The following is a 20,870-nucleotide window of genomic DNA, read 5'->3' on the forward strand; positions in this document are numbered from 1 at the left end:
AATCCTCCATCAACATTCCATCTCTAGTGCTGCCTTTCTGTCTGGGAACATTTCAGCTATGTAGACTTTTCTCTCTTACCTCATTACTGATGTATCTTGGACTTTTCTTTTTAAACTTTCTATTTATTATTTTTAAGTCTTTTTTTTAGACAAGTCCTTGCCCTGTTCTAGTACACCCTTTTGCCTTGTGTTAGCACATACTCCCACATTTGACCTTCCACTGGAAAATTCTATTTCTCATTTCAATATTACCTCCTCTTAGAAGCCTTCCATGCTTCTCCTTCCTCTGCATACCCTACATTGCCTTTCTAATGCTGCCCTCACCAGATTCCATCTGATTACCCATCCTTTCACCCATCCATTTGACTACACATCAGTACACCTATTCATCAACCTACCCATCCAACCACTCATCTATATATGCATTTATACATCCATTTATTCACTCATCTAGCAACTCATCCATCTCTCTACCCACCCAGCCATCTATCACCCACCCACACGTTTATCTTCCAAGCCATCCATTCATCCACTAACAGGTATACATTGGCCGCCCCTGTATGCTAGGCAAGAGTATTATGCAATTTCCCATCCATCTTCCTGGGCTGCATGGATTTTCTTAGACATTTCTGTGCTTTCCAGTGAGTATCACTGTATAGGTAAAGAAGGGAATGAGGGGCAAGGGTTAGATCACATTAAACTGATGAACTTCACCTGTTTTAATTGGACAACATCTGTGTGATGATAATGAGCATTTTAATTACTTGGCAGCAGATACATTAAGTATGTGGAATTAACAAATGAATATGTTATCATCAAAACACAAGCCATATGTAGACAGTTTTCATTATTTAAAACAGCTTGTCAACCATTAAGCCAGTGACCGTATTTCATTCCCCACTACCAAAATGTATCTTCAAAGCAAAAATACCCCCTGGTGGGCTTTACTTTATCCCTCTGTAGACTAAAGAGATGGGAATTTTTGTTTTAATGCCCCAAATCCTCTCTGTAGAACTTTACTGAGTCTTTTGAACTCAGTTTCCTGCTGGTCAGGCTGCTGAATAAAAATCTAGGACATAGTGCTGGGGTAGAGCTTGGTGAGTCTGTCAAGGACAGACAAGGCCCTGGATCTATCCACAACACCACAGAAGAAAGTACATTAATTAACTAACGTTAAATGAAGTACAGGAAACCACTTCAACAGTGGACAATCTCTCCCAAGGAAACTGTAATCAAGAAGTTGGCAAGATTGCTCAATGGTTATATTCTTACCTTGCAAGCGTGAAGACTAAAGCTCAGATACCCAAGACACATGTAAAATGTTGGCATCTCAGCCCACGTGTAATTCCAACCTTGGAAGTAAAGACAGTCGATTCCCAGAGCAAGTTGGCTAACAAGACCACCCGTATCAGTGAGAACTGAGTTTAATTGAGGGACACTGCCTGAATGAATATGGTGGAAGATCAATTAGGGGTGATTGCACACATACACACACACACACACACACACACACACACACACACACACACACACACACACACATCAGGAGAAAAAACCCACAGACTATTGTTCATTCAAACATCAGGCGCTTATAGTCTATCAAGTAATGTACTAAACACAAATTGTATGTCATAGATAAAAACCTACCTTCTGTAGGTAACAGAGATCTCCTCACAAAGATACTTAGTGAAATATGGTTCAAAATAATACATATTACAATTCCTGGTAAGACATGGATTTATTAAAAAATTATAGTTTATAGTATTAAAGTATAGTTTAGCCATACAATAGAAATATCCTGCAGCTATTAAAAATGATGGTGTTAACATTTTTTTATGATCCACCAAAATACAATATAAGCGTAGTAATAAAAAAAAATACATTGAGGTGCACAGTGGCATTCATTACAGTTCCAATTCTGTGGGTAAGCAAACACATTATCAGAAAACAAGAATGAAATAAGCCAGAGGGGCAGAGTGTTTATCTCTGACGAACGGCATTATAGTTGATGGGTTTTTATAGCCTTTTGGAGTTTGGGAATGCAGTTCTTTACAATGGCAACAAATGTGTGTTGCTTTTGTAATGACACTTTTCTGCAAAAAGCTCAGTGGAGCCCAGTGTAGATTCCCACCATGGCACTATGGTGCCTTTCATTCTCCAATGTTTGCACATAGCAGGAAAAATTACTGATATGGCCAGAGCTTCTCCTGTATTGGGGAGCCATGGCTTTCTGTTACATCAACTGCTTTCTAAGAATGAAGGTCAGGAGACAAGGGGACCAATGATACACCCATCACCTCTCCCTAGGTAACTTGCTGCTTCTGATAAACAGTCATTGTGTTTTGCTGCCCCCACACTATGTCAGTAGTGAACTCCTAAATCAATGTGTTTATTGGGGGTGCTAGAGATCAAATCCTGGGCCTTGCATCTGCTAGGCAAGCCCTCAACCACTGACCTGCCTCCGCAGCCCCTAAAGCCACATGCCCATTTGACTTTATACAACTGGCTGTATTGTTCTGCATGTCCATCAGAGAATAGACATGATTTGGTTTGAAAATGCAGGGTTTCATGTGAGACACTCTGCTGCAAGTAAATGGGAAACTTGTGGAAGCTGTTGGTTGCCTGAGGAAGATCTGTCTTCTGGACTGTGTCTCTCATGCACCTCTGTAGCAGGCCGAGCTTGGCCCGTAAGCGCTTCTAATGTTGGTGACACCACCCAGGAAGCAGTCACACTACTTTTGGTGACTTCATAGAGACACGAAGTCATGCTATGCAAGTGATACTCTCCCTTCAACATGTTTAGTGTTACTCTGATCTTTCTGATCCATCCATGTACCACAAATTCTATTACCCAGGTAAGGCAGCCATGAACACAAAAATATCTAGAACTGCTGATGTTCTACTGTGGTACATTTAAGAGGATTATCACCTTCTAGATCGTTATTTACTGGACAGGATTCCATGGAAAGAGGTGAGGGGGATAAACAGGCTCTGACAGAAGGCCCAGGGTACAGGATTGATGTTGGGAACATAACAGTAACAATGAGAGTATAGCACAAACAAGCCTCTGGCTTTGTGTGCCATGCTTCCTAGCAGCACAATTGACAGTGAGGCTGTCTATTGCACACCACAAACACTTCTGAGATAGCAGAGCCACCTCAAAAAAGAATGGGCTAATGTGGCAGGCCATTAGTTCCCCAACTCATCTGATTTGTTTTCTTCCTGGAACTGTTAGAAGAGGCTGCTGCGTCAGGAAGCTCTTCCTCAATAGGCAAGAGGTTGGACTGAATGACCCAAGAGCACTTTCAAGTTTCACATCTTCCAGTCTGTGCTCTCCATACTCCATGTTCTCCCTTCTTGGGCTCCAGTGTGGGAGACAAGCCCAAACGTCTGATCCAAAAATCTTCTTGAAAAGAGAGGATAGGAGATGAAGTCTTTGATGTCAGTGTTGATTGGTGCCAGGCAATGTGCTGAGTCTTGTGGAGGACTATCTACTTCCCACCTATAGCTACCTTAAGAAGGGCACCATGGCCACTCACATGTGCTCTGGCTGCTTATGTGATTTGCCACCCAGGCTAGTAAATGTAATGGAGTATTCCTGGAGGCGCTCTGTCCCCAGAACAAGCTATTTAGTGTCCTGGGGTCTAGCAAATCCTGCAATAGTAAGTAGATGACCCACTGGCATGTATAAGGCACACATAAATATTTACTGAATGAAACATGTACACATAAAATTTGTGGGACACTGGGGATAAACAGAGAAAGGAACAACATTGCTTTACAGAGATGGCAAAGAAGAAAAAAAAAAGAAAGATTGTCATTGATGGAACCATTCATTTATCTGCTCCAAGTTTTACAAATAGCTTCTGTGTTCTAGCACTATGCAGGAACTCCAGATCAGTGGTTCTTAACCTATAGGTTGTGACTCTTTTAGGGTCAAACAATCCTTTCACAGGGGTAGCTTAAGATCATCAAAAAGCACTGATATTTACATTACAATTCATAATAATAGCAAAATTACAGTTACAACAAAATCATCTTAGGTTAGGGGTCACCACATTGAGGAACTATATTAAAGGGTTAGGAAGGTTGAGAACCACTGTGACTTTAAAATAAGGAAAGGGTGCCATTGCTTAAGTAAGGCTTAGTAAACAATACCAAGAACAAAATAACTTTGCTCGTGATGTATCTGCAAAGAAATCCAGTTAACTTTGAAAATTTCTCCTTAAAATGAAACAGCAGGACAAAGAGCTCTGGGCACACTTGCTGGCCTGCAAAGAGAGCTAGTCTAAAGATGAAGGCATAGAAAGATGAAGTGACTAGGTCTGGGCCCCCCAGTGGGAACCCTGATCTGGAGACTGATCCATGGCACCTCAGTTCCCTACAGGACTAACTGATGAACTAGTCTGATCTGGGAGCCTCAGATGTTACCTCCAGCAGTGAAAGGCCCTGACCAGCCCCATTCAGAACCCCAGCCTCAGGATTTGAAGTCACAGTGAAGAGTCCCCATGACTGATCTGTGAGGGCTGGTAGGAACAGAGCAGCAGTCTGAGTTGGGGAAGTTCACGGTCAGGGCAGGAGCTTTCAGATGAAATGCTACATCACATCAGAAAGTGTTGAAGCCAGCCTTGGCTCCAGCTGGAGTCAACCGCTCTGGTTAATGAGATGCCTCCAGCAAGTGCGGGCATTTAAAGCAGGGCACAAGGCAGGTTGCTTTGTTGTAAAACCCCATCCCAAGGAAGAGCATCCGATCTCTGCCAGGCACCATTGCAAGATGATTCACAAATCCCTGTGTTTGGGGAGGAGATGCTGTGTAGACTGCAGCCTAAAGTAAGCAAAAGAAGCAAGCTTGTGTTTCCTCACAAGGCCCTATACCTCTGTGTCTAGTTTGTTTGCATGGTTGCCTGGTGGGTTAAATCCAGTTACCCCAATGGCATGCATACAGCCACCTTTCAGAGTAACCAGGTCACGTCCCTCAAGGAATGTGCAATAGATACAAACATTTGAGTCTCACTGAAGCTCTTCCCTTCTGGCCACCCTCTAAGTTCTTTCTCTTCACTCAACATCAGAATGACAGTATGACCCAGTTTACCAGGACACTTCTAGTTTATATCTATTGATGAAGGGAAAATTAACAATAGCGTTTTCCACGTTCCTATTTCAAGAATAAATTATATGGTGTACTTGGCCACCTTGCCGGACTGTAATTCAATTTGGTTTGGATGGAAAGAGATGCATTTATAAAAACCACAGCTCAAAACTGGGTACAAATTGTCATCTGGCTGGAAACAGGAACCTGGCATCCCCACCATGCAAATACAGCCATCCCGGAAATCTATCCAGGTGCACCCGTCGGAAGGCAGCCAGCTTGGAAGGTTTCTGACTCTCTGTGATTTAGAGGCCTGTAAGGGGACTTTGCCATCTGGTGGGCTGGCTGTTCGCTGGCCAAGATGCTAGCTACATAGTTACTGGAGCCCATCTTGAGGCAAAGAGGCCGTCTGTGAGCTATGGGTCTTCTAGTGGCTGTGCATAACCACGACTTCCTGGAAAGGATTGCTGACCAGAGACACAAGTCTTAGTGTGAAGCCTATAAGGGTGGGTTAATGGGGCTGTCATGTGCAGTGGGGCAGGTTATACATTGCACAAAGACACCTGCTTCACGCAGGCAAGCAAAGAATACCCTCACTTCAGTTGCCCAGACTCACACCTCTGTGGGTACAGGGTTATCTTTCCAATTCACATAAAATTCTAGTAGGATACTGTTTCAGAGTGACAATGGTTATAAATGGAGCCCTTCCAATCTAGCTAATTGCCCTGCAATTGACAATTGTAGGTCCCAGAGTGCCTTAGAAAAAGGCATTTAACCTGGAATGACGAGACCCAAGATCAATACAAAGAATGGAATCATGCTTTGGATAAGAGTAAAAGGCCTGGAATTCACTGAGCTCCTGCTCTGGGTGTACCCCAGGCTGAGCAAACTCCCCTGCTGCAGTGAGCATCTTCCCCACCTCCAGGGCAGGGAGCACTGTCTCATGTGGACAGAATAGAGCACCGAAGCTCATACATGTCATCTCAGCATTCAGAAGGCTGAGGCAGAATTGCTGTGAGTTCTGCGTCAGCCTAGGCTACAGTGTGAGATCTTGTCTCAAAAAAAAAAAGCAAAAAAATAAAAGATAGAAGACAGATGAGTGAAGAGGTATGGGTAGAAGAGAAAGAAGACTCTATGCAGTGAAGAGGGGCATTGGGTAGGGCTGTCAGTGAGTGTGCGGACAGAGCAGAAGATGCTAACTCTTCCAAGGAACTCTGGGAAGGCATCCCAGAAGAGATGGTTTGGGAAGGTGATGGGCAAGGAGCCAAAGTCAGCGGCTGTGGTTTGAACTTGAAAAGTTCCCCACAGGCTTATGCTTCTTGGTTCCCCGGTTAGTGAAGAGGTTGTGAAACATTTGGGCCTGAGCACATAGCTGGTGGAGGGGGGTTGCTGGGGCCAGGCTGTGACTGTTACATCCCGGTCATACATTCAGAGGCCACACACCTCCAAAGGGCTGAGAGCTTCAGGCCCTACTCCTAGTGCTAAGGACTTATTTCTTCTTTCTGTGTCTGAGTCACAGAATCCTACATCCATCATGTCCCTATTGACAGCATCCCCCACACTGAACCCACAGGCTGTGACGTCAACCTCTGTTAGGCAAAGAGGAAGTGGAGCATGAGAGGGCCACGACTGAATACATTAGAGGCAGTGGATCCCAGCACTGCTGCACAACCTAGAAAGGATACACTAAGAACCAAGCTCTATTCGGGCTTAGAATAGAATGCCTGCCATTCAGATCTGCTGGATAGGCTTCTTCCTGTCTCTGCCCCACGGAGTAGATGTTACCTACTTAGGATTATTTGCATCCAGAATTCTCAATATGAGCTGCATCTGACTCCTCAAGAAGACTTGTGAGACTCAGACTGTGGTGCCCCGTCTGGACAGTTCTACTGAAGATCTGTGTGGAGCCTGGGCATCTGCATTTCAAGAGGCCTCTGTAAGAGGAGGGTGGCTGGCACTAGTTCTGAGATGTGGTCATTCATATAACTGGTAGAAGGGAAAGGGTAAAAGGCTGACAGCACCCACCATTCCTTTGCAAATAATGTGTCTACTGCTTTTGGGGAAACAAAAAAGAGGGGGAGATCCTGTTGTATAAACTTCTCCTTAGGATGTATGAGCAGACACCTACTCACCCAAGTAGGGACCAGCTGACAGATTCATTTCTTGCTTGGTGAACCAATGAGTTTATCTGCTTACAGGAACACTAGTGACTCGGGAACACTACTGGAAAGCCCCGCCTTAGGATGGGTGATGGTTTCTCCATAGCTGTGTGAGCTGGCTAGTTTAAGTCAACTTGATACAAGCTAAAGTTATCAGAGAGGAGGGAGCCTCAACTGAGAAAATGCCTCCATAAGATAAGGCTGTGGGCAAGCCAGTAAGGCATTTTCTTAGTGATTGGTGGGGGAGAGCCCAGCCCCTTGTGGGTGGTGCCACCCCTGGGCAGGTGGTCCTGGGTTTTATAGGAAAGTAGGCTGAGCAAGCCATGGGGAGTAAGCCAGTAAGCAGCACTTCTCCGTGGTCTCTGCATCAACTCCCACCTCCAGACTTCCACCCTATTTGAGTTCCTGCACTGACTGCTTTCAGTGATCAACTATGGATGTGGAAGCATACGCCAAATAAACCATTTCCTCCACAACTTCTCTTGGTCATTGTGTTTCATCATAGCAATAGTAACCCAAACTAAGATACTGTGCAAATGAAGTTTCCCCATCCAATTAACCTTCCAATGTCTACCATTCAACAAGACCCTGTGCATCCAAGTAAGAATTACCCAGCAATGGGGTGTGGGAGTGAGAGGCTGGAATATTAAATGAGAACACAGTGGTGCTCCAGGCCCATCCTTCTGTAAGGGAACATAAGCAGGCCCAATCCTGAAGGTCTATTTTAGTCACAACTGCTCTCATGAAGATGGTAATGGTCAATATGCTTAGAGGACAGCATTCCACAATAGATCCAGACTCATCTTGAGCAGTTAAAAAAATACATTGTCCCACTTTCTTCACTGTTTCCCTCTCTTCCACCCTGACCATGTACCCCTGTAGCTTCACGCCATTAGAATTCTCAGTGCCCACCTGTTCCAATCGGTCTCATATTTAGGTCAACAGCTTTGCGACAACACAACAAAGGAAAAGAAAAACGGACTGATCTTTAGAGTGTGGTGGGTGAGCCCAGAGAACAGGCTTTGCCACTGTTAGTGGTGAGTCACAGCAGTCCCCAAGGTGGGATTTGAAAATCATGTTCTTCCCAGGATGGAACGGACTGAATTGTTGAGCAGGCAAAAGGCAGCATCAGTTGTGAAGTCCCAAAGTGACAGTTCATATTGTTATATAAGAAAGGCATAAGGAGAGGGTGAGTGTCCAGAGGCCAGGGCTTTGTGATCTAGCACACAGTGGTCTTTGCAAGTCTGTGCCTCTGTGCATTGATAACAGGGGGAAACCTCAGCCTATGGTTCTTTGGAATAAATCTTCCCTCTGCATTTCCTCCGTGCACTTTCCTTGTGCACTCACAGGCTCCTTCTGCTCCGTCTTTTCCATTCTCTGACCACATTAATGGCCTGTGGTTTCCATAGCTGTTTAAAAGTGAAAACAGCTTAAAAGAGCTAAAGAGCAGTCTATTTTTGAGGTGAACTCGGAAGCGGTTATGATGCCAATAGAAACTTCCTTCCCTGTCTTCTCTTCCTGCTTTGCTTTTAAATAGTATTGGGGATCAGACCAGGGCTGAGAGCATGCTTGGCCTTGAACTCACTCTGTATCCCAGGTGGGCCTTGAACTTGCAATCTCCTTGTCTCCACTCCCACACAGCTGGGATGAATGGCCTGTGCCACAGCCACCACCACCACCCTCCCCGCCCCAGGTCTAGTTTGACTTTCATTGTCTTTAGGAAACTTCTTCAGATAGTCTTTCTAGGGTTCAGTTGAAGAAGGAGGTAGCGCTCTGGACTGCTGAGCCATCTCTCCAGTCCGCTAAGTTCCCAATTTCAAGACAGTGAAACAGGTAAAAAGAGATTAATTTGCCCTCAACCACATGATACATTTAAGAACATGTAACATGGTGGGGTCCTTCTCTCTGTCTAGTCTCCTTCATGTTCATACACTCCTCCTTAATGCACACCACTTATTCTTGGCATATGTGCTGAAGCACAGGACACGATAGGGTCTTAGACCACTCTGCCTCGTGGTTTTTAAATATGCCATTGGACTTTTAACACTGTATTGATTCAGTGGAGTCAGCAGGCAGGCATTTCCAACATATCTAAAGGATTGGATGAGTTAAGGAAGTGGGAGGCTGGGGTATAAAGTATCATGAGGAATAATCCAGAAGAAATGACAGGGAAGAGGATTCCAAGCAGTAGTGACTGTATATCCAAAGTTCCTGTGGCGAGAGACAGGGTGACCCTTTGTAAGAAATAGGTATTTTTCCCTAGCGTCAAAGTCAGAGTTCTAGCATATGATGAGAAAGAAGATGGGGGAGGTGGATGCCATCTGCATTCGAGAGTCCCTTGTGAGCCACCCATTCATTTTTCTCATGTCGTTGAGTCTGTGATGGCGATCCTGAATCTCAGTGCTTTGATAAGATCATGTCTTCAACACTCATCGAGTGACTTTCCAGAATTCCTCTGGATTTCTTGCCGTCTCCAAAACTATAGCTAAAGATTATTGTTTATTCAGTACTCAGTATGGATTATGCCAAAGGCTAATCCTCCTGCTCTTCTAACCATTTGTTTACTGCGCCTGGCTTTTCTACAGTAGGATTTTGCCTTGTGTTACTCAGGTGTGAAGACCTGAAACATTTCCTCATAGTTATCCCCATATTTCTTGCTCCCTATATTTTAGGATATGGTGGGAAGCTCCAGCAACCTTGTGATAAAGGAGTTAGAAACCTGTTCATGCTTGTACCCTGAGACCCAGATCTCCACAGCAAACCAGTTAAAACCTTTGAGATTGAGGTCAAGGACTACAGTTATCTCCAAGACTCTAAACTAGGTGTGTCTAATTGATGACCCACAGGCTGCATGCATCTGAGGATAATTATGAACGCAGTCAAACACATCTGTAGATGACAGCATCACACTGTGATGCCAAAAGACTCAACTCTAAAAGGTTAGGTCCTAGGTCAGCAGCCTGCCTGGTCAGCTGGACAGATCAGCAGCATGGGTGAGGGTAGAGTCCGGGCACACAGCTGTATCATTCACAGGCCCCATAACTTTGGGCCAGGTCCAGTTCCTCTCTGAATGCCCATTTTGAGGCTCAAATGGGAAATAAAAATTGCTTTAGAGTGGTTTAAGGATTTAACAAAGCCTTTAGTGCCTGGCTCCTGGAGGGATAAAAGGAAGCACAGCTGCTGTTGCTGTTGCATTGTTCGCCATAAGAAGGGCAGGGTGCTTAGAGCAGAATGTTTGTGTCCCTGGGAGGGAAGGAGAGTCGATTAAAACAGGCATATGCATATCTCCATTTACTGCAGCTGCCAGGAGCATGGATTGTCTTGTTCATTTTATGCTGTGGGTCCGCAGGTAAACTGCAAAATCCTTTTTATTGAGAAGTCATTCCATCTCCCACTAGTGTTTATTGAGTCCCTGCAATGCCTTGACTGGCCAGAGAAAGGAAGAATGAATGGGCTGCTGATTTTGCATTACCTGGGGAGTGAGAGAAAGCAAATTTTCTATAACTGTGAGGGAGAATGCTTAAATACAGAACCCAGCATGGTATTTACTTTAAAAAAAAATCATTGAGATCATAGAGGGTCTTTCATCATCTCAGTGGGTTGATGGGATGCTAAAAGCGACAAACAGTTGAATTTGTGCTTTCTAACCATTGTTACTTACATAATATATATGATAATATTGTATTATACTATAATAATATCATACATCATACTTACATCGTATACAGATATTATTAAAAGAATACTAATTATCTATTGCTAATTAAGTGTTCATTTTTAAGTTTTTAAGATTGATCTTAAGTCTTTCTGTCTGTCTGTCTGTCGATGCATATGCATGAGGGTGCCCAAGGAGGCAAGAAGAGGAAGCCAGTACACACTTTTAACTGCTGAACCATCTCTCTAGCACCTAAATGTTCTATATTATGTATTAATTATATATGTATGTGTTTATGTATATAACACTAACTATATAAATATATTTAACATCAATATGTAATTATACAATGTGATAATTATATAGTGTCATGCAATATGTTATATGCATATATTATTCCTTATATAATACTCATGTTACAGGATACAATTTGGAGTCATGCCTATATGTTGATTTCAGTCAACAACAGATCTCATGTGCAACCACAGTCCCCTCATGTTGTAATGATTCTGCCATTTTAGGTCTGTGTTAAGCTACAATATCATCATGGTGGGAGCACATGGTAGAACAAAGCTACTCACACCATATCAGTCATGAAGCAAAAGAGAGAGAGGAAAGTCCAGAGTCCCAACATCCCCATCAAAGGCCACCACTACTGACAACAACATGAAAACTCCCAGTAAGCTCCAACCTCAAGGTGTTACCACCTCTCAGCCATGCTGCAGACTGGGAAATAAGCCCTGAACACACACACACACACACACACACACACACACACACACACACACACACACACACACCTTTAGCAAATTTTTAAATTTAAATTGTAACAGGATTTTTACAGAAGTAGCAATCAAACTAAAGGGAGATCCTTGCAAATGGTCCCTAACCCAAGATTTGGGACCAGTTCCAAACTTCAAGAAAAGAAGTTTCTCTCATAGAAAGTCATCCAGCATGTCATGCCACTGTTGCAGCATCCTTCACACACTGATTTAAAGATCAGTCCATTTTCATCATTTTCATGGTGGTCATGAGTTGTGTTTTGGGTCAGACGAATCTGATATATTGTTTGAGGGAATCCATCAGATGGAGACATATGTCGATAGCATTGAACTAAACACTGGGGATTTGGGAAATAGTTGAATGAATAAATGTCACATTTGCCCAAACACAGAAGGAAGAAGGGGCTACATGGATGTTAAAGTTAATTCTAACCTCTTCCATCGCTACCAGGGTCTGTTCAAGCCATATGACTTCAGAGATGTAACCAAGGCTGACATGAGGTCAGTGAATTTAAAGGAGTCGCTGCATTGGCTAGGGATATTTATGCTCATTTAGAAGACAGACCCCGCCGGGCGTTGGTGGCGCACGCCTTTAATCCCAGCACTCGGGAGGCAGAGCCAGGCGGATCTCTGTGAGTTCGAGGCCAGCCTGGGCTACCAAGTGAGCTCCAGGAAAGGCGCAAAGCTACACAGAGAAACCCTGTCTCGAAAAACCAAAAAAAAAAAAAAAAAAAAAAAAAGAAGACAGACCCCCTCTTTGTCCTATGAAATCTGGGACAAAACATTAAATAAATACCAATACTATTCTTAGCATAGAGAACTGTGCCCTGTGTAGAGTCTTAGGCTTATGTCCCTGTTCTGAAATATTGACCTCCCAGTGAAATTGTCATGTCTATTTTAGGCAGCAAGCTACAATTGCTTAGCTTAAAATGTCAAAATAAGTTGACAGAATAGAAAAGTTGAAAATGGAAATAACAGGAGTCAAGAAGCCTTGGTTTGAGTACCAGCTATGCCTCTGAAAAGCTGAGAGACCTGGACCTTTCTATGGTCCTTTACCTCATCTCTAATGTGGTGCTCTTCCAGCTCTGACATTCTATGAATCTCTCCATCTTGCCTTTAATTAGGATTGGTGATAAGATACCATTTCCATAAACTGACCTGCCAACTTGAATTATCCACCAACATGAAGACATGAAAATAAGATGATAGGCAGAAATGGCTGTGACAGATGCCTCTAGAAAAATCCCCTCCTTAAAATGGTAAATAGGATGCTTGAGAGTGATGGCGGTTTCTTTTAATGCATCTTAATTACCAGGAAATTGGGTTTTACTGGAAAGTTTTGAGATGCACATGCCCACATAATTTTGTTCAATGTCTTTAATGTTGACCATATTGGTAGAGGAGATATAAATCACCCACCTCTTAACTGCATTTGTAATTCCCCCCTAGACCATTTACCATTTAAACCACATGTTGACCTTTTCTTTATTTGACTGGACATCTTTAGCCTTGGATATAATAAGCCCCCAAGGGGGAGAGATGATTAAGATTGAGTATCTAGTCAGACTCACAATTTGTCCCAGGTCCTCAGTCTGGTATAATACCTCATTTAGCCCTTCCCTATGGGACACTGGCAATCAGCCATGCATATCTGCCCCACACAACATGCTGAAGCTTGCTGTCTGTGGGCTTCGGTCTAACCAGGGAGCATATTTGACTCATGAAGACACACCAGATGTGTCAAGAGATACTTAAACATAAGCAGTGGTCCACCAGTATTAGATGGAAATTAGTTGGGTAGACTCTTGATCATGGAGATGTCAGGCTGAACTCTGGATGTCCATGATAGATATGAATTTGATAATACATGAGCGGTCAGCTCTTTCTTTGGGGGATTTTGTTTCTCTGAAGTGCCACATGTTTTTGAACTAAACCATTGGATTAAGTCATCTGGGTTCTTCTGGGTCTTTTTGTGTGTAAGGGGGATGTATGCATGTTCATGCTCATATATGTATATAGGTGCATGTGCACAGGTGTTCTTTACAGGGATTCCTGAGGACAATACCACATGTTGTTCTTCAGTTTACCAACCACATTTCTTTTGAGAAAGGGTCTCTCCTTGGCCTGAAACATGTTCAGCTGGACAGCGAGGATGGCTGTCCATCAAGCCCTAGGAAGCCTCCTGACTCTACCTCCCCAGCACCGAGGTTACAAGCATGCTCTACCATGCCCAACTTTCTGTTTTTCTTTCTTTTCTCCTCCTTTTTTTCTGAATTTAAATTCTGGGGATCAAACTCGGGTCCTTGGTCTTGTAAGGCTTGCAATTAAATGATGTACCATCTTGTGGGCTCCCTTTTGGGGTATTAACCCTGTTAGTTTCTAAGATTATCTTACAAATAAAACATTTATATTCAAGTGTTTGCTCAGAATCTGCTTCTAAGAGTGAAAATGAGACATCCTCCAAGATTCCTGTGGAGTAGATAGCGTGACTGCTGAGATGTAGCTCAGCCTGGTTAAATAGTAGTTAACTTTAGTGCTGGGGTTATCTGGCTCCTGTTGACTTTGCCCCCACACAAGTGGTTTCCAGCCAAGGCAGGTTTTGTCCTTCAGGAGACAACGCTGCAATGCATTTGGCTGTCACCGTTGAGCTGGAGATGTTCATTACCTCAAGAGAGTAGAGGCCAAGGATGCTGATAAATCCCCTGCAGTCTTATCTGAAAAACATGAATTCAAACTCGAAAATGTCAACTATGTCAAAGATGAAAAATTCTGCCTTCTGTCCAGCAGTACTGGCTGTTAGATAGTTGAGATTTATTAAGTGTCTGCAAGTGTCATATTTTGTGCCATGCTCTTGACCCATGTTATGCCACACCTCTCTGAGAATGGTGGTGTTCATGCGATTACTGTGTGTCACTTCCAGGGTCAAGCTGTGGCTCAGCTATGTTCTACTGTGCCCAACGTGACCGTCTTTGGAACAGCTTCTACTTTCAAGCATGAAGCCATCAAAGATTCTGTGACCCACCTCTTTGACAGAAATGCCGACTACGTGCAAGAAGTAAAAAGGTAAGGGGGTGGCTCTGCAGATCATCAGGCTGGCCCCTGCTCTTTGTTTGAAGATCATTAGTATTCATTTAGAAGATGGCTAATTGTGGTGCTAGAAAGATGGTGATTTAGGGGCATTGACTGCTCTTGCAGAAGACCGCCATTCAGTTTCCAGCACCTCATGGAAACTCACAACTGTCTATAACTCTATCTCAGGGATCTGATGAGCTCTTCCTTCTTTATTGGGCACTGCACTCACATGCTACACAGACAATACACTCACACACATAAAATAAAAGTAAATTTTTAAAGGACACTAATGATAATGGTGATAATAAACATATATTGGAAGCTTAATTCTAGCTCTGAGCTTGACACTTCACATGTGTCAGCCCATCAGATACTCTCAACCTCCCTGTTATTATCCCCAAAGAAGGAGGCAGTCCTAAAACTTGCAGAATTAATGTGTTGGTGTTATGCTAACTGCACTTGATATGAGAGCCCACAGATGTGTATAAATAAATATATAAATAAATATAATCAATTTATTAAAAGGTGTGATGGGGAAACAGACTCACTAATACAAAGCAAGAGAAATGTGCTGCTAATCCAGCTTCTGTTCTCCTCAAGTCAGATGGGGGACCAATTGAAAGCCACTTTCCAATGCCTGACCCACTCTCCTCACCCCAAGAGAGTAAGCGATACACACACCCCTTAAGTGGTCATGTACGCAGACAAGAAGCCATGGCCCAAGGCTTGTTCCCCAAAGCTATTGGTGGAATGAATTCCCACAACAGCCACTACACTATCTTTTTTTTTTTTTTTTTTTTTTTTTGTGATATATATTTTTTATTTTACAATACCATTCAGTTCTACATATCAGCCATGGGTACCACTACACTATCTTAACACATGCAAATCTAATTCTCATTCATTCACATAAAAAGCTCAAGGAAGATGTTCATCTGTAAGGAGATTCTAGTACCCAGGCTCGTTATATTTTCATTGATCATCATCCTGAGTCTTCTGTTCTTTTGATTCTATCTAGAAAATGGGAAAATAGTAATAGACCATGCATGGGAGGTTTTTACTGGTCAGTCCTGAGATGAATATATGTATCCTGCCCAAATATGAAGCTACTATTCAAGTCCCTGGCCACACTTCCCTGAGAGCAGACTGAAACCATCACCTAGTTATACAAGCAGGCAGACCCGGCCTTCATGAAATGGTGGACAGCAGAGCCTTAGTTCATACCAGGCTCTCTGGCTTGTGAACCCATGCTTTTACTATAGAGAAGGTGACTTTCTAAAGAGCAGAGCATGAGCCATAGATACCTATAGGAAGAAGAGAGCCTGGAAGAGGATGTTGTAGAGATCGGAGTGGCTGCCTGCATACTGAGCAACTGAGTTCAAAGGCTCAAAGGTCAGGAAAATAGCAATAAAACTTCAACAGGGTGTAAGTTCAGGGATGTCTGACTATATAATCTAATTACAGTTTACCTATGATCCAAAGCTATTGATCATGGCTATGTGTGTCCACATGGGGAATCCCATGGAGACCCCAGGTGGTAGCACAGCTGTAGATGATATATGTGTCTCACTTGGCTGCTGCCCAGGATGAACTCAGTCTCAGCATTTTCAGCTGAGAGCTGCTAGAGGAGTCAGTGGTGGCCAGGAGCTGTTATTTTTCTCTTTTCATAGTCTGCATTAAATTATAAAGCCTAAATGACTAAACTAGTCACCCACCCAGCACCGCGCTAATGGAACATTTTTTGTAAGCCTCAAATTGAGATAAAAAAGGGACAAATCTGGTTGTTCATGCAGAAATTTGGACAAGATTGGGTTTTATTCAGTGGGGCATTCTTTTAGAAGGAAGTTTTTCTGACAGGTGGATTTTTAAAATTTGTTGGGCTGGGGCTCATTCATTGAAGTGCTTGCTATGCAAGTGGAAGAACCTGAATTCAAGGGGGCTGGAGAGGTGGCTCAGAGGTTAGAGCACAGGCTGCTCTTCCAGAGGTCCTGAGTTTAGTTCCCCAAACTTATGTAAAAGAGCCAGGAACAGTAGCACATATGTGTAATCCCAACACCAGGGAGGCAGAGACTGGAGGATCCCTGGAGCTTTGGCCAGCCAGTCTAGCCAAATATAGTTCAAGGTTTAATGAGAGACCCAGTCTCAAAACCTAAGGTAAAGTTAGGCATGGAGGTGCGTTATCTTCAGTGTCAGAACTTGGAAGGCAGAAACCAGCTCTGTGAGTTCAAGGCTAGCCTGGTCTACAGAGTGAGTTCCAGTCTAGCCAGGGTTACATTGAAAGAACCTGTCTAAAACTTAATGTACAGAGTGATTGAATTATATATAAGGTAAACATGTCCCAATATTCCCAGTAAGACATAAAAGGGGAGCTTATATCTGAAGCTAAATATTAGAAGTCCATCCCATTTCTGAGAGATGCAGACATTACAGGTAATTTTAGAGACTTCTATTTGCCCAGTTCACCTACTTTTAACTTGAGTTTCACAAGCTGTGGTCTGAAATATGAACTTCATTGTTCCCTTTTAATAATCTTTTCTTTAACCTGCTTAACTGATATTTTTGCACTCATCTACCTAGTGCTTAATAAATACATGTTGGGGGTCTAAGATGAGACTGGACCTGTGCCAAAGAGGAAGAGTCACCAACAACCAATCAGAAAGGCTCTGTACTTATGGAGTTTGGAGTCTAGTTGTCAGAGAGGAGACAGGGGAAAAAAAGAAACTATTCAAAGAATACATTGGTTTGGACTTTCCACATACACTCTGGTGGAGAAATGCAGGTTGCTAGTGGGTATCTCAGACATGACAATGATTTGAGGAAGAGTTTTGGCTGAGAGTTGAAAGATGAATTGTGGAGAGACAAGCATTTTGGATTAGGGGGAACAGCATTGCTGAGGTGCTGTGGAAACCCTGGGTTCTGACAGGAAGCAAATGTGGCTGGTTCTGGAGAGCAGTAAGAACAGAAAATCAGGACACCACAGCTGTTCTCAACAAATGGAAGTTGATAGCCAGGGGCCTCCTGCCTGCCCCACTTCCCACACAGCTGCTCCATCTCCTCAGCCCCACCCTACCCTGGCCCCACTCGGAGCCAGAATCAATGTTTTCTACTACGAGAAAAGTAGAAGGAAAGAGCATCTTGGGCCCTTCGCATTACCACGTGCCTTTAGAGAGGTGGCTTCCAACAGCTCACTTTAAGCAGAGACCCATAGATGTGGGAAATGGCTCGGGAGCTGTGACTGCGAACAGAACCCTACCCTCGGGAAATTGTCCAGAGCAAGCTCAAAGCCAAAGGCACAAAGCTGCTAAGCTGAGCTCTGCTTCTGCATGGTCGTCAGCGCTCAACATATGTCGACAGTGAGTTATAATAGGCCTGTCTGTAACAGTGGCAATCAGATCCAGTCTCCGCTGTCAGCAGAAGGCAAACACTGCAGGGATTTTGGTATGCCACATGCGTGTGTTATGCAGCCCCTGGAAACGACTATTGTGAAGGTTGTGTCGCAGAAAAGATGCCTGTGGTAGAATTTAAGGGAGGAAAACAGAATGCCAAGTTCCAGCAACACTGTGATCACAACTTGATTCAAATTCTCTGTGCATGGGGATGTAAAATGAAAGGGTTTCAGTCACACACGTGTAGTAAAGCACTGTACAGTCATCTCTTTTTTGGTGTTTTCCTTATAGACATGGTTACAGTAATCTATGTACAGTGAACTACAAAGATACAATAAAGAAAATTTCTTGTGATTAAAAATTCATATATACTATCCAATTGGAGAGCCTTTTTGGAATTCATGTTAAGCCAGGAAAGAAATTAGAGAAAAAAAAATTTGTAATGCATGTGTTGTATATTTGCATGTATGTCCCTATACATGTTTTTGTATGTGCAGGTGTGATCACACATGTATATGTACTTGTGTGTAGAGGTCAGAGGACAGTCTTCAGGAATATTGACACCCATCTTTGAGGCTGGATCTATCATTGGTCTGGAGCTCACCGTGGTTAGACTGGCTAGCCAGTAAGCCCCAGGCATCCTCCTGGCTCTGTGTCCCAAATACTGGGATTACCAGCTTGTTTACTACACCCAGCATTTTTGTATGGGTTCTGGGGAACCTAACTCAGCTCACCATGCTTGTGAGGCATGAACTTTAACAGCTGAGCCATCTCCCAAGCCTGGGGAAAAAAAAGACAACTCTGATGTAGACTTTATATTTGCATTGGTGTTCTTATCTGTGTGAAAAGGGAGATGACAATGGGTGGGAAATGGACCAAACAGTTAGAAACCTTGAGTCCTGTGCATCTGAATCATAGGCCTTCAGAAATAAAAAGGAGAGGGAAAATTCAGAGAGAAGGGCAACACAGGGGCCCAATGGCCCCCTGTAAGGGTGCAAAGTACTCCAGCAGCAGGAGATGCAGGAAGGAACTGGGACAGGGCAAGGCAGGTAAGAACAGCCATGCTCAGTCAACCTCTGCTCTCTTAGACAACCATCTCACAAGCACCTTGTACAAATGCAAAAATCACCCCACTTCACAGATGAGAAAGCTGAAGCTTAGTTCCAGATTTACCCTCCAAATGTGTGGGCTCAGTTTTCCCCAGCTCATTATGGTTTACAAGATGACCCAAAGAAACATTTGAGCTAGAAGAATGCATCCATCACCTTGAATAATTTCATCACTGGTGTGGACTTTGCTTTCACTGATGTGGACTGCCACAACTCATTGAACTATGCACTGCACATTTGAAATCTGTCCTATGTATTGTCGTCAATTATAGCTCAATAAAGCTGCTTAAGGGTGCCTTTAAAATCAAACACTTGGTGGAAATGGTGCACAATATCATTTAAGACCTTATGTTCATGCATTCATGTTTTATTACGTTTTTATTGATGACTTAAAAAATGTTATGCAAACACAATGGTGACCAAGGCACATATATCACTGTGTCCTGAAATGTCCAAACTACTAGTCACAGTTAATGTAGTAAGTAATTGCATCAGCACCAAGTAGAGACAGCCAGGACATTTGGGAACACATGGAAGTGATATCTGACCAAAAGCCCAAAGCACATATGGGAGCTCAGTTTTGTCCCTTTGCAAATTTGATGATGTGGACACTGTCGTTATTTCTTTAGGGAGAAGCCAAGGTACAGAAGGTTTAAATAGTGTTTACACACCTACACGCAGGGGGACTCGCCACACAGCCTACTTCCAGAGTTCAAACTTTCTATCATCTATGCCATTCTCCCTAAGGGAGTAGGGGTGGCTCACCCCTGGGTCAATGAGGGAACCAAGCCATCCAACTTGAAGGCTGTGGCTGTGTGAGATGCTGAATGGCAGGAACAGGCTAGATCAGGGCTTGTCAATCTCAGCACTGTGTACACTTGAAGTTGTTCTGTGGCTGGAGGCCATCCAGAGCAATGGAACTTATTAGATATAGTTAGCAGCTACCTGCCACATCCCCCAAGTCATGACAATGTGAAACATCCCTGGATATCACCCATGGGGGGCTGTGAGCAAACAGCTCCCAATTAAGCAACCTTGGAATGAGTAATGACTGAGATGATGGACATGCTAATTACCCAGATTTCTTTGCTCATTCTGATTTGCGTGCATGTGTGAAAATATCACACTGTGACTCATAAATAAAGTTATTGGAAAAAAATGTCACACATTTATTTATTTATTTATTTATTTATTTATTTATTTATTTATTTATTTATTTATTTATTTATTTGGACAACCGTGGAGGAAGTCCGTTCTCTCCTTCCACCATGTGACTCTCTGAGCTCAAATTCAGGTTGTCAGGCTTGATGATTGGTACCTTTACCCACCAAACCATCTCTCCAATTTGAAAACATAAAAATTTTAAACATACCTTCTCAGCTATATAGATAAAATCCTGGAAAGCCCTTAGATGGAGTTAAAATTGGATTATATTGAAAATCTGGAATCCTTTGCAGATTCAAGGCAGGTAAGAGCTATTATGTGAGATGAGTCTATGAGACAGTCTGGCCATAATGTGCAAGATAAGTGGGAAATGGGATTCAGAGTCCAGGAACAGGCAGAGTCAAAGGAAAAGAACAGAAACTGAGGAGGTAGCTCAGTCCATAAAGGGCTTGTC

General features: G+C 43.2%; 1 protein-coding gene across 1 annotated transcript in view; it reads left to right on the forward strand.

The window, feature by feature from the left end:
- Positions 1–20,870, forward strand: part of Vat1l (vesicle amine transport 1 like) — a 164,279-nt gene that overhangs the window by 54,180 nt on the left and 89,229 nt on the right. Inside the window, exon 4 of the mRNA XM_006974063.4 lies at positions 14,606–14,748. Coding sequence (XP_006974125.1) covers positions 14,606–14,748 — 143 coding nt within the window. The remainder of the gene's footprint in view (positions 1–14,605; positions 14,749–20,870) is intronic.

This window comes from Peromyscus maniculatus, chromosome 5 (genome assembly GCF_049852395.1).
Source record: "Peromyscus maniculatus bairdii isolate BWxNUB_F1_BW_parent chromosome 5, HU_Pman_BW_mat_3.1, whole genome shotgun sequence".
Lineage (NCBI taxonomy): Eukaryota > Metazoa > Chordata > Mammalia > Rodentia > Cricetidae > Peromyscus > Peromyscus maniculatus.